This window comes from Ammodytes marinus (genome assembly GCF_949987685.1).
Source record: "Ammodytes marinus genome assembly, chromosome: 12".
In the NCBI taxonomy this organism is placed as follows: domain Eukaryota; kingdom Metazoa; phylum Chordata; class Actinopteri; order Uranoscopiformes; family Ammodytidae; genus Ammodytes; species Ammodytes marinus.
In genome coordinates this window covers 15,280,786-15,295,512 of record NC_137216.1, presented here as the reverse complement: position 1 = coordinate 15,295,512, position 14,727 = coordinate 15,280,786, and the positions used below count along the sequence as shown (strand labels likewise).

The 14,727-nt window shown below is 41.7% G+C and overlaps 1 protein-coding gene across 1 annotated transcript; it reads left to right on the top strand.

Moving 5' to 3' along the window:
* Positions 1-559: 559 nt before the first annotated feature.
* LOC307258938 (neuroligin-4, X-linked-like) lies at positions 560-13,434 on the top strand (the record flags this gene model as incomplete). The annotated part of the gene is made up of 7 exons (XM_080038624.1): positions 560-695; positions 3,523-3,708; positions 4,374-4,824; positions 5,583-5,796; positions 6,344-6,468; positions 9,789-10,407; positions 13,027-13,434. Exons 1-7 carry the CDS (start codon positions 575-577, stop codon positions 13,432-13,434), a joined length of 2,124 nt encoding a protein of 707 aa, XP_079894750.1. The 5' UTR covers positions 560-574.
* Between the last annotated feature and the right edge of the window lie 1,293 nt (positions 13,435-14,727).

Genomic DNA, 14,727 nt, shown 5'->3' with positions numbered 1-14,727 from the left:
TTGGAATAGGCAGGTGGACAGGAAGCCAAACTCTCTCTCTCTCTCACACACACACACACAGACACGCACATACAGGCACGCACACACACACACACACACACACACACGCACAAACACATGCACACACACACACACACACACACACACACACACACACACACACACACACACACACACACACACACAGTCAATGCGGACATTTACTCAAACAGCTGACAGTACAGAGGCAGATGGGTTGTGGGCAAATCTGTGCATAAATTCATCCACCAAAAAGTAGTATCTATAAGTATCAATTGCTACATGATGCGTCATGATGTCATCATGAACACTAATTTCTATCTATCTATCTATCTATCTATCTATCTATCTATCTATCTATCTATCTATCTATCTATCTATCTATCTATCTATCTATCTATCTATCTATCTATCTATCTATCTATCTATCTATCTATCTATCTATCTATCTATCTATCTATCTATCTATCTATCTATCTATCTATCTATCTATCTATCTATCTATCTATCTATCTTTTTCCCAGACATCCATGAGGAGGGGGGTCAGCGGCCGGTGATGGTCTACGTCCACGGGGGCTCGTACACAGAAGGCACGGGTAACATGATGGATGGCAGTGTGCTGGCAAGCTACGGCAATGTCATTGTCATAACCCTCAACTATCGCCTAGGAGTGCTGGGTAAGTTCATTTATCTTGTATATCCATGCAATTTGCTCCAATCTAACAGTATGTCAGGGTTATATGAGTGTATTTGCTTTCAATATGGGTGTAGCTGATTTTCAAAATGCCTGTGTCCTCAAACCATGTTAGAATCAGTATACCCCTGGATATTATATACAATTGCACAGGCCGTTTTAGTGGCGCAATTACAGTAACACGTCCAAAAAGCTTGTCGAAAAGCAGTCAGCATATACTTAGTGCAAATTTCTTTGTGGATAAGATGCTAAAACAGGGAAGATTTTTGTGGATCTGGCCCATACTGTATAGTATGTTCTTTTTGTTGGGGGGCAAGGCTAGAGGGCGATGAACGGATATAAATCTGGAAAAAGATTTTTTTTCTCTAAAATAAATGCGTAGATGAATGGTTAGAAGAATCCCTGTCAGAAGAAGCCAAGAGGAGGTGGTATGGTATGAAGGGGTGCTGGTTAAGTCTACCATGGTCAATCAGTTGATCTGGGAAATACCGCAGCAATGGATAAACGGAGATCCCACTCTTAAGCTATAGCCGGGTATTGATTGATTCATAGTAGCTCTACCTGCAAAAGTGTAAATCACACCATTAAAAACTAGAGTACTGTTTTCATATGAAACCTCAAGCAGTGTTATTTTAAATCCCTTTTATTGTTCTTGGGTTGTCAGGCTTTTATTGGGGGACAGGTATTTATTGGTAAAGAGCTATGCAGTGCTAAACAATGCAAGGCCTACTGTGTAAATAATATTTATTTTAACAAGAAATTTCCATAGTGTATTTGATAGTGTCTTCGCTTTTACATTATATTCACCATCTGGTTTTTACATCCTTCACTGAGCAATAAAATGTGAGTTGTTTGTACCCACGGTGCCCTTTTGTTTTTTTGAGTGAAAGCAGCATGCTCAGTATGGTTGTCCCAATTGGAAATAAACCCCCTGAAGCACAAAGTTTTTCCACTATTGCTTCAAATCAGATCTGATCCTTTTTACCTCCATGACTCTCTGACTCATTGTTCTCTGAACAGGGAAAATCTGATTCCCTGTGGATTTTCTCATTGGAGACTGCCACGCAAAGCTCACAGGCTAAACAAATGGAATATTTTAGAATCCGAGCATTTAGGCTCTTTGTGGCTGTGATTATAAAAATTAACAAAGCCTCAACAGCGCCACGGGTTAAAAACATACTGTACATTGCACGCATGATGTTCTGTACTACATTGAGGGCAAGAGTATTGAATAGGTTGTGTGAGCACAGAACGGCAACATATTGATTAAGTTCAACGCACAAGCTGCATATCCATACTCCTTCAATCTCATTAGGATTTGCACGTTATTTAAATAATTCATAGTAAGAAATTAATTAAAATGTGCCGACCGGTTAGCAAAACGCATACAGTATGTTTTATAATGAGGTGCTTGAACTAGCCTATTCAGCAACATTAGAAATGATTGTACCTGTCTGCAAGGTGCTGTTATCACTTAAATGTACTTGACTTTGTGGATTTATGTTTCAAAAGTGACTGATTTACAAAAAAAAGGGAAAAGTATTTACCGATCGAAATGTCCTTGCTATGAGAAAGCAAAAGTAAAGGAAGAATTCTTAAGGCACTTTTCTGCTCCTTCCTCATACATTATTAAATGCACTTATTGTGTCCTCTAACGTTTTAGCAGCCTATTCAAGACAATCAGGACTATTCAACAGAGAAACAATATTACATTTACATATACAGTATATGGTCTAATACATTTGGAGCAACACGACATGAGCAATTGATAGTAAAGAAACAGCGGACAGTTGCACATAATCAGTTGCATGAATGTGCCATTCCGACATGCATTTTTTTTTGTCTTCATCTCCATCTCCATGTTCACACCACCGCCACCACCATCATCCATCATCACCAGTAGCAGTGTCGTCCTTTTATTCCTCCTCTTCTTCTTCTTCTTCTTCTTCTTCGTAATCATTGTCACCAAAAAGATGATGCATGAGGTGAGTCCATATATGCATGTCATCCATATAAAGAAATGTACTACTGTGCATGTCATTGAAGACATTGAACCAAATCTCTCTTTTGAAGCACATCATACACTTTATTTGAATTCATCCGGAACCTGTTATTAAAATCCAATTGCTATAGGCTAATTTCCTAAAAGTCAATTTTACATGAGAAAAAAACACACACATAGTATGTGACGGAATGTATTATTATAACAGTGTCGCCTTTCTTGCTCATTATGCTCTTTGTGTTCAGAAGAAATTAGCTTCTGCGGTAATGAGATATACTGTGGTGGAGTGAGCCATTAGGATCCTTTGTGTTTACTTAACAACGTCAGCAGTAAAGGGAATAAGGGATAGCTGCGCTTGTAACTCCATGCTTGTGTAGGTTTATGTCCATGTGTGTGTGTGTGTGTGTGTGTGTGTGTGTGTGTGTGTGCATGAGTTGATTCTCACTTACATGAATATGGATGTACCCTGCTGCTAATTTGATCCCATTTTCCAGAGATTATTGGGGAGGCACATCATTTTTCGTTCTTTAAATGTTTTATAAACACGCCTCATGCATAATTGATGTTAACGGTGGCCACAATGACATGATGTGGGGGTGTCCAATCAATCACCTCCCTGCGTGCTCATGTGTGTTCGTACTCTGTAGGATGAAGAGGTTCTATTTGCAAAGAGTGGGAAGGAAAATATTACTCCTTGACTTAGTTTGCTCACTGCTCTACAATCTTTAAACTAAAGCATAATGTAAAAAAAACAAAAAAAACAAAAAAAAAAAACTCAACAACAACATGTTTCTCTGTTTGCCTGTAGGATTTCTCAGTACAGGCGACCAGGCAGCGAAAGGGAACTATGGCCTACTGGATCAGATCCAGGCTCTGCGCTGGGTGAAGGAGAACATTGCAGCCTTCGGAGGAGACCCAAACAGGGTCACTGTGTTTGGATCCGGGGCCGGAGCCTCCTGTGTGAGCCTGCTCACTTTGTCTCACTACTCGGAGGGTAAGGAAAAATCATGGACTAAAATCTAGCCTTTGTGTTTGAATGGGTTTAAGTTGTTGTGCGACACAGCCATGGAAAGGTGTTTTGCACTTAAAGTTTGTACACATAATGTTTAGGAAGATAGATATTTCGGTACCTGTGAGGGTTGGTAGGTGGGTGGGTGCCGTGTAAGCTCAGATTCTTTTTAGGGTTATTCCATTTTTCAGGGTCTCCATTGGACCGATGCAGCTTTCATTTACCAGTATAAATGCCTGAATAAGCCTTTGAATTCACTGAATAAAACAGCCTGCCCGTGACTCACATAGCTTAGAGCTGTATTACTTAAAACTTTTAACCCTTTGCCTACTTGAATCTGGTGCTCTAACAATAAGCTGTCAGCCTTTTGAATAATTCATATCTGTGACTTTTGTGTTTTCCTGCAGTGGGAATGATGGTTTTGCATCTGTTTACGTTTGCATATTTATTGTTTAATCATCCAAGTGTGCAGGCATACGGTTGTGCATTCAGGTATGCATGTGTGAGTGCATGTGCATATGTAAATGTATGTGTATGTGTATGTGTGTGTGTGTGTGTGTGTGTGTGTGTGTGTGTGTGTGTGTCTCAGCGTAGGCGCCTTATATATGCCAATATCTGTATTCACGTACGTGTATTCATGTGTATCTCAGACCTGTTCCACAGAGCCATCATCCAGAGCGGCAGCGCCTTAGCCAGTTGGGCCGTCAACTACCAGCCCAGCAAGTACGCCCGGCAGCTGGGTGAGAGGGTGGGTTGCGGCATCGACGACAGCACACAACTGGTGGCCTGCCTCCAGGGCCGGAGTTACCGTGAACTTGTGGAGCAGAGCATAACACCGGCCAAATATCACACAGCTTTTGCCCCCGTGATCGACGGCGATGTGATACCGGATGACCCCCAGATTCTGATGGAGCAGGGAGAGTTTCTCAACTACGATGTTATGCTAGGGGTGAACCAGGGCGAAGGGGTGAAGTTCGTGGAGGGCATTGTGGACTCAGAGGATGGTGTCACGGCTGAGGACTTTGACTTTGCTGTGTCAGACTTTGTGGATAGTTTGTATGGATATCCAGAAGGCCGAGATACACTGAGAGAGAGCATAAGGTGATTAAAAAAATTTATTGAGGAGAAGTTTGAATTTTTGCTGGCTAAATATACTAATTTCGCTTTCTCGCCGAGTTAGATGATTATTCTGCTTTTTGAATACAAAGCTACAGTCAGGAGACGGTTAGCTTAGCTTAGCATAGCATTAAGACTAAAGAGCTAACCTGCGCCTCTAAAGCTGACTTCTTTGCATGTCATGTACTTTTTCTTGAATTAACATAAAAACTTAATATAAAATTGAGAATTTGTGGTTTTAAGTGGGGTTATGTGCTAGACTGCTTCTTGGCCGGGAGTAGTGACATCCTCGGATGTTGTCATCCCTGGGAGGTTGCCAGGCAACCACCAGATGCGCGCCAAAAAAGAATCATATATAAATATATATTTTTTAATTTTAGCAAATGGATGAATCAAACAGGAGCCAGACTTTTTTTCCCCTGTTTCCTGTCTTTAGATAAAGTCAAACTAACCCTCTGCTAGCCGCAGCTTCAGTGTACAGACATGACAGTTGTATCAGTCCTCTCATCTAGCTCTTGGCGACAAAGTGAACTTTAAACTATTTCGTCAACAGGGTGTTTTTATATGCAAATGCATACTTTTGATTATGAGGTGTGCTTATAAGCATCCATTTACTGAATTAAGTGTAATACCTTTATGCATTTTTGCATACTTTATTAACAAACAAAGATTTAGAATTGGACTTAATCTGAATGGATTGATTGATGAACCAACTGGCTACTTTTTAAATTTATACACTAAAGGTTCATGTACACGGACTGGGCAGATCGTGACAATGCAGAAACCCGGCGGAAGACTCTGGTGGCGCTATTCACTGACCACCAATGGGTGGCGCCAGCGATCGCCACAGCTGACCTCCACGCTCAGTATGGATCCCCCACCTACTTCTACTCCTTCTACCATCACTGCCAGAGCGACGCCACGCCGCCCTGGGCTGACTCCGCCCACGGTGATGAGGTAAGACGGTGTCAAAAGGCTTTATGTGAAAGAAGATCCAATACGAGTAAAGAAATACATTCCAAAAAGGTAGAGTGAATGGCTGGAATACTTAACTCTGAAGAGTAAAACATTTAGAAATATGTATACAGTGAATCACAAGCTCTTGTTTTTTTTGATTACCCTTGAAGTGCTGCTTGATATTGATTGGTTCAAAGTGTTTAATAAGCTCTACAGCTCTCATCTACCTGCATATTTATTTATTGCTATACCTGCTTATAGTTTATTACATTTGCAGATTGTGTGTGTGTGTGTGTTAATGTGTTTGTAGTTGATATTTCTGGGTGTGGATTTCAGTCCGGGGTTGTGAATGACTTGTCAAACTGAAGGTGAATGCAGTGACCTGAGTTCTGATTCACTGCAGTTGGATGAGTTCGGAGCTTGAGATGATTCAGTTAGCTGCTCTAATGCGTGTGTGTGTGTGTGTGTGTGTATGCGTCTGGTGTGTGTGTGTGTGTGTGTGTGTGTGTGTGTGTGTGTGTGCGTGTGTGTGTGCGTGTGTGTGTAGGTGCCCTATGTGTTCGGAGTGCCCATGGTGGGACCCACTGATCTGTTCAACTGCAACTTCTCCAAAAACGACGTGATGCTGAGCGCTGTGGTCATGACTTACTGGACCAACTTTGCCAAGACTGGGTGAGCTATTGGAATGTACAATGATGTGAGACACTGGAAAATCCCACTGAGAGGAGTTTCCTTTCCTCCCTTTTGCCTGAATATACGACAGAGAGAAAATCAAGAAAACGAGAAAGAAACAAAGCACAGCCACGGCACGATTCAGTTCAGTTCTGTTTATCTCTGCCTTTTTAGACACAGAAATCCATTTCAAATGGCTGCCATTAATAGCTACTCTCCCCACCCACATGTAGAAAACGTCCCAAGATAGCCCCATGAAAAGCCAGGCCACTCAATCACTATTCAAAGTGTAAAGGAAAACACAGAGCAGCTTTTCTTCATCCTTTCATCTGAGACAAGGTTTTTTGGCAACACAGCACATTGTTGTTGCTGTAACTGTGGACAGCTCACTGTTGATTTTACAGGAACAAACCACCTCCGTGATCGAAACTTAGACTGCCGGGACTCAAGTCTGTGGTGTCATCCAGACAAATAACAGTGCCTGTCCAATTTAAAGTTTTACGATGCGTTTTCATTATGTTTCATTTGTTGGACTGGTTGATGGTACAAATGAACACAGGCGTGGCGTGTAGTTTACCTGGCAAGGTTGACACAGTAAGTCAATCAAATCAAATACACACAACAGGCAGAAGATGACATGTTTTGGAATATTAAGCTAATGTATTCCCACGTGTAGCTATTTTGCATCTGCTCAATACAATGTGGGAAAAAAAAGCAGGGGGGGCCTAATTTGTAGAAAATGAATGCAGGAGACAGTTCAGCCTGGATTCATCTATTGAGACAAGTAACAGCTGTTCAACAGCAAAGAAAAAATAAAGTTTTTCAGAAACATTAGGTTTCATTTAAAATGGACGTTTGAACTGAGTGGAGCAGGGATTTAATGATGCATTTCAGGAAGACACTGGAGTTTTACAGCAACAAAAAATAATGAGCTCACAGGCAATATAATGTGTTTTTCCCTAGAAAGGTCTCTGACAAGAAGACATACTCTAGTACAATCATGCAGGCAGCACTGCAGTCTAATTTCAGCACAGGGTGTACACAGGTTCTCTGTCATGTAAAATCCTTGACAAGGCTTTTCTTCCCTGGACCTTGGCAGACATATTTAAAGAACCTCTCCTCTTGAAAAAGAAGTCCTTGAGGAAAGCCAAGGTAATGTCCTAAAAGAAAAATGAAGGATTTTCCTTCTCTTCTGTTCTCGTCTCTGCGTCCCCCTTCAGCCATTTATGTTCAACACTGGTGCAATGAGATAGAGAGCCTTTTCAATTTGTTTAATCAAAAATTTAAATGATCTGCCGGTAGCGTAAAAGGGTTTTAGAGATCCAATTCATTACATTGAAAGATAAATGATCTGCTAGTAGCAAGTGAAAACTACATTTGCTGTAGAAAGCATCTACACTGAAACTTAAAAAAACAGTCAAGAGAATCAAGAATACCTTTTGTCCGTCCACACTCGAAGACATGCCATACAAGATGAAAGTAATTGTTTAGGACAGACGTCCTTTTTGCAGTGCTCAAAGAGAGTAATTACCAGTAATTAATCTAATCGAGACTCACTCCACTGAGACCTTTCCAGATTTACGGAGACATCTGCAGTCTAGACCTTGATCTAAATCACCTCAGAGCCTGGCTAACTCTAAACATACAGAATTAGAGCACTGCTCGCACATATATCCGTTGCCACATTTTAAAAAACAGTGTCTTGGTGGAGTCAGTGATTCAGGAGAGCTCGTATTGATTATTTTTTTGTCAAAATCAGTGGATATCTCTTTACGATCCGTTGCCTATGTTTATTAACTACTAGTGTTAATACACATCCTTAGCTCTGTAAACTGGCATGGGCCCACCGTGGCTAGCAACATGTCCGTTTACGGAGGCTGTGTATTATCACTGGATTTTTCTCCAGCGAACACACATTACAAACAGGTAGCAGATTGTGAGCAGATAATAGCACATTTTGACAAAAAGTGATTTTGATAACTAGCGTTTTCCAGAATCTCCACCTTTTAAACGCTAATGCATTAAGGCAATCACAATGCATTAAGTTAGCAGCTTTCTAGACTCTCGTCTGTGTTGTCATTACCACCACAGCAAGCTGCAAAGCAAAATCACCAAGGATAGGATGAGAGGAATTCAGTGTGCGCCTCAATTATCAGTGGGGAACTTTCTCAGAAGATAGCTTTCATTCGACTGAGAGTGCCTCAGGTGGTGGTGATGGAAGTCTGCGAAAGCTCAATTTAACAGGGAGGGTATGATGCTCCCTGATGTATATTTTGTAACCCTCTGCGTGGGTGTATTAAATGCTCAGCTTCTGCGTGCTTTTCCGTGTGTGTGTGTGCCGGTATATCTTTACGCCAGCTGCCTTTTGCGCTGTTGGCGAGGGTTGATTGACAGGTGAGCACACAGCGTGTAATTGGCGAGTGTGTGAAGATGCGCCGCCGTTTCTTTGAAGTCATTTTGAGACAAATAGGTGGGTAAATCAACAAATAGGTGCTTGTCCGTGTGTGTCAGAGAAGAGCTTTTTCAGGAGATTCTCACCTTACACAGTCATCTCTAATGAAGAAACAGTTTTATGTTTGCTGGAGGGGCATTTATCTACTCACTGTTCACACTACAGGAGTGTGTGCATTACCTGAAATGTTTTGAAGGAGGCATATAAAGAGGACAAAAATCGATGATCTGCAACCGAATTGCCCTTGAGCTGTGTTTACTGGAAAAGAAAAGTTGTTTTGCTTTGTACAAATATTTTCTTTGCCACTAGATTGTCTTATGTTTCTCTGATATTGATTTGATGAATGTGTGCCGGCGCTGGTGAAACTGTTGGCTAGCGTTTGAGAAACAGCAGCAGCTCTGTTAGGAGCCTCTGACATTTGACAAAACCGAGCTGCATGAAATATTGTTTTTTATACTTCCAAATGAATGCATGCGTCACACATGGTAGAACACTGAATCGTTGCAATAGAATCCTTGATTCTTTAAATATGACCTTTGGATCTAAATATGTAGTTGGAAGCGCTGTACTCTCTTGAATTTTTTTGGGGTTTATTTGTTCCTTTGTTGATCACGGAGTGCTCATGCTCAGAGCTGCGGACAGATACTTCACTACTGTTGATATTTCTTTGTTATTTTTGTATACGATAACAGCTATTTGCAGAACAACAGGTAGCCTACAGAAAGGAATGAGAAGCAATGTCTTGCCTAACACGAAGGATTAATCATTTAGTTATCTATGAATTATATATTTAAAAAAAAAACTTACATAACCACACACAGCCCATCTCGATGTTAATGAATAACTTATAGTGTTTCACTCTTTCCAGTGACCCGAACCAGCCAGTTCCTCAAGATACCAAGTTCATCCACACTAAACCCAACCGCTTCGAAGAGGTGGCCTGGTCCAAGTACACCCCGAAAGAGCAGCTGTACCTCCACATTGGCCTGAAGCCGCGTGTGCGAGACCACTACCGCGCCACCAAGATCTCCTTCTGGCTCCAGCTGGTGCCTCACTTGCATCACGTCAACGAGCTCCTCCAATCGGTATCCTCCTTCACGCACAGTCCCTCCCCACAGGACGACACCCCCTACTCCTACACCAAACGTCTGGCCAAGGGATGGCCGCCCAGCAGCACGCGTCACCCGGGGTCACAGGCGGGCACTCCACAGCCACCGGAGTCTGCTATTGGCCAAGATGGAGGAGGAGGGGGGGAAAACGGGGTCCGCGTCCCTCCCGAGGACTACTCCACAGAGCTATCGGTCACCATTGCGGTGGGAGCATCGCTGTTGTTCCTGAACATCCTGGCCTTTGCCGCCTTGCTCTACAAAAAGGACAAGAGGCGTCTGGAGCACCGCCGCCCGCGTCCCCTCCCTCCACCCAGACGTGACATCACGCCAGCTGACGTCGCTGCCCACCTGCAAGGGGAGGGACTTATGTCATTACAGGTGAGTCATATTGATTTATCTTGTGCATGTTTTTTGCATTGGAGGGGTTTATCTCAAAGGTGCTATGAGGAACTTTTAAATATATTTGAAACATATATGCATTTGTCGTATTTTTTCCTCTGATGATCATAAATTACAAGTACAGCAAAGGAGACCATCGGTGCAAAGACTGCTGTTTCTATATAGTTTTTCTTAATGCCTTGGTCATGGGTACGCTCACCCACGAACAACGGCTGGTAAAAACACTACTGCTTTTGTCCGAATTTACACAACCTGAAAGTTCCTCGGAGCACCTTTAACTGAAGCAAGTGTATATTGTTTGTCTGTGTGCTTCTGTGTCATGCCCAGTGATATTGAAAATAATCATCCTTATTGTTTATCATTGCACATTTTATAATAAGTTTAAGTAGCATCAATCCAATAGAGGTTGTGTGTGTGTCTGTCGGAATGGACCCCATTTCTTGCCCTTGGAGGGGCACGCAGTAGAGCACTTCTTCAAAACACAGCCTGTCATCAGCAGACATTATCAGTATGCGAGTGTGTGCGTGTGTCTGTGTGTGTCGCTGTGATTGTATTTTGATGCATGTGTATGCGTGAGCTGTGTCCAAATGCCTGAATTGCTTCCAATTGCCTCCAATTCAGCCACTGACGATTTGGCCTCTTTTGAGCTCCATTAGTTGCTGTGAAATCACAAAGTGAGTGCTAAATGTCAGATTGCGTGTGTGCAGCTGACACATCCCGTTAATTGGCCATCGGACTGCGGTTATGTAGCTCAACATCGCAGCTGCTTTTGTAATTGTGTTATATTCATTTAAAGTGTCATTTCTTTTCACGGGGTATTTTCACTCTATTTTATATAGGAATCAAAAATCAAGCATGGCTATTTGAATTAGCATATTCAGTAATTGTATTCTTGTGTGAAATATAATTCTGACTTGGAAAGAAATTGTAGCCTAGCAGAAGATGTTATAAAATAATATATTGTTACTAGTCAAAAAAAAGTTTAAACCTTTATTTAACCAGGAGAAATACCTAATTGAGATTTGAAATCTAGTAGTAGTAGTAGAAAACTTTATTGTCCCCGTGGGGCTGTTTTTCAAGAGTGTCCTGGCAAACACAGGCAGCAGTGTGTTTGTGTATTTTGTCATACATACAAATTAACACAAGGTAGTGGTACACAAAAACATAAAACAACAACTAAAACAGCAATTATTTCCCAAAGTCGACCATATTGTTAAATAAATCAGGCAAAACATCTACAGCCAGATGTGTCTGCCTCCAAGTCATAGTTTAGTTAGCTGATGATTAAAAACAGCCGTGATATAGTGTGAATTTGCTTTGAACTCTGTCTTTAGTTTGTAGCTCTGGCTTGTTTCTGGCTAGAACACATGTTTGACTTCCAGATGCTGGCACTAAAACAAATCTGAGCTGGGTAAACTTACCCCTAGCATTGAAAACTCTTAGTAAACAATTTGAATAATTTAGTAGAATAAAATAGTAGACTTAAAAATGGTTTAAAGAAGGATTAAGGCGCACAGAGGTATGTTTGTTGTTCATTTCCCTTGATTGATCAATGATATTAACAACACAGATTAGGTGTCTGCTAGTTTTTGCCCGTTAGACTTTACAGCATATTTCATATTGTGATTATATAATCATTTCACTGAGGTTCTGATAAAAGCTACTTAAATGCTAACAGAATGAGCTAGAAGCTTCTGCAATAGGCTACACACGAAGTGTTTGGTCTGATGAATTTGCTTCTGCGATAAACCTAAGATTGTTATACTTGAATACGCATTCATTTTATACATAGTGATATATATTGAAATCAAAAAAGCATGTGATTTTGCGTTAGACCATTCATCATTACACTTATTACATAGGATGTGATTAGAGCTGCAAAGGTTAATTAATTAATCTATTGGTCAAGTGCCAGAAAAGAAATCTGCAATATTCCTTCTTTAATAGATATATTGTTTAAGTCCCTGTTTAGTGTCCTAGTCAACCATTCTCTGGTTCCAGTTTCAACAATTGTTACTTATTTTGCAATTGTTTGCTGCTTTTCTCTTGGTTTCTTTTTGTCTGGAAAGGAACATCTTTGGTGTTTGGATGCTTTGTTGGACAAAATATGCAATCTGAACAGGCCCTCTTGGGTTTAAAAAAGTTGCAATGGTCATTTTTCACTACCGTTAAACATTTTACGTTAGAAATTAGTGACAAAATATTTTAAATATTTTAATTATTATTTTTTCTGTCCTTTTGTTTATTACTGTCTAGTTGCCATCGGGGGTGAGAGGGTGCCGGGGGACTATATCAACTGATTTGTATTAACTGATTATTGCCTGCCTTTAAGATCATGTTGTTTTCAATAATGTACCGAAGGTAAATCTGAGATTGTTATTGTGCATTGACCCTCCAGTTGGAAGGGGTGTGAAAAAAAGAAAAAAAGAAAGTTGATCACAAAACAAGAAAATAGTGAGGATGAATTTATCAATTAAAAAAAATAAGGTAGATTCTTGAAAAAGGTCTAAAGAAATCTAAATTGAAGGATTTTATTCTGAGCCTGGTTTTCAGCTTTCTGTCTCTTTCTTCCTCTTCCTCATTTCGAAACGTTTATAGGTGAAGCAGCTGGAGTGTGACGCGGCGTCGGCGGATGAGAGGAACAACGCTCACCACCATCACACGCTGGACACGCTGGACGCCCTGGACGGCATGGACACCCAGGACATCTACAGCACCCTGGACACGGTGCGCCTCACCTGCCCGCCAGACTACACCCTCACCCTGCGCCGTTCCCCTGACGACGTCCCCCTCATGACCTCGCTGACCCCGGGATCGCTGCCAGTCACGCCCGGGTCTCACCCTGTTACCCCGGGCACGCCCATGACCCCTATGACGCCCGCATCGGTGGTGGGCTTGAGGATGGGCCATCCGCACCAGGGATACACACACCATAGCCCCTATAGTAATACACACTTGCCACACACACACATTTCCACGCACACACACTCCACCACACGTGTATAACCGCAGCATACTCGCACACACACAGGGACATAATTACGACAGACACACACACATGCACACAAAGACACTGACACACAAATGCACACACACACACACACACACACACACACACACACACACACACACACACACACACACACACACACACACACACACACACACACACACACACACATACTAACACTCACAGACACCCACACACACACACACACACACACACACACACACACACACACACACACACACACACACACACACACACACACACACACACACACACACACACACACACACACACACACACGCACACATCCATAGACACCACAAAAGACTTAAATACCTCTACTAATTACCCTGCAGGATTGTTACAGATCGAGTGACAGAGTGACATTTTCAGTGACAGGATGAAAAGGCAGACAGCTGTGTGTTGCATGTCGGGGGAACTGAAGACAAACCGGATCCCAGGAGATGCAGTTATATGCATCATTCGCTCGTAACCTGGAACAAGACGAGCCAAGACATCCATCAAATGTCTCAAAAACCGGCTTTGGACATAAAATCTTCTGCTTTTTCTACACCTGTGGAGGAAGAGGAGGATGTGCTGCAGCAAAAACAAGGGTCAGTCACGGATCAGTTTACACCTCCCACTGTACCTATCTATGCTGCACCAGTGAAGCAGTGCTGGGGACTGAGCAGATGCAGAAATCGAGCTAAGAAGCACCACACACAGACTGCTGATGTCAACTTGAACAACCTGTGTAATGTGAATGTAGCATTTTTCTTTTTCATTTAAAAAGATCAAAGGCCCTATCTGCCAAGGATCAAACTGAGCTGAGGAGAAAATAACAAATTTCAGCAAGACATGGATGTAAAAACAGAAAGAGAGGGAGGGAGGGAGGGAGGGAGGGAGAGGGGATTGAAAAACATGAGAAAAGATAACAATATTAGCTGGAAGGGAAAGTTAGTCAGAATGTGGGAAAGAGATTAAGGTTTTATTGCGAGAGGTTTAACAGCTGTGTGAGCTACAAAGTGGAGGTGAGATATGGAAAACACAGGAATGGATAGTGTGTTGGGAACAGTAAATTGGCTTCAGAAGAAGAAAGGGCCTCTGAAGTGTTGTCAGAATAACTGAGGAATCACTTTAACCAGCTACGTGTTAAACTCCTGTAAATAGAATGGAAAGATACAGATGATATATTATGATTTATAGCATTTACTTGCTCTTGCATTAAACCATGACTTATTTAACCACATTATTGCTTTCATTTCAGATATTACTATATTATTGTATAG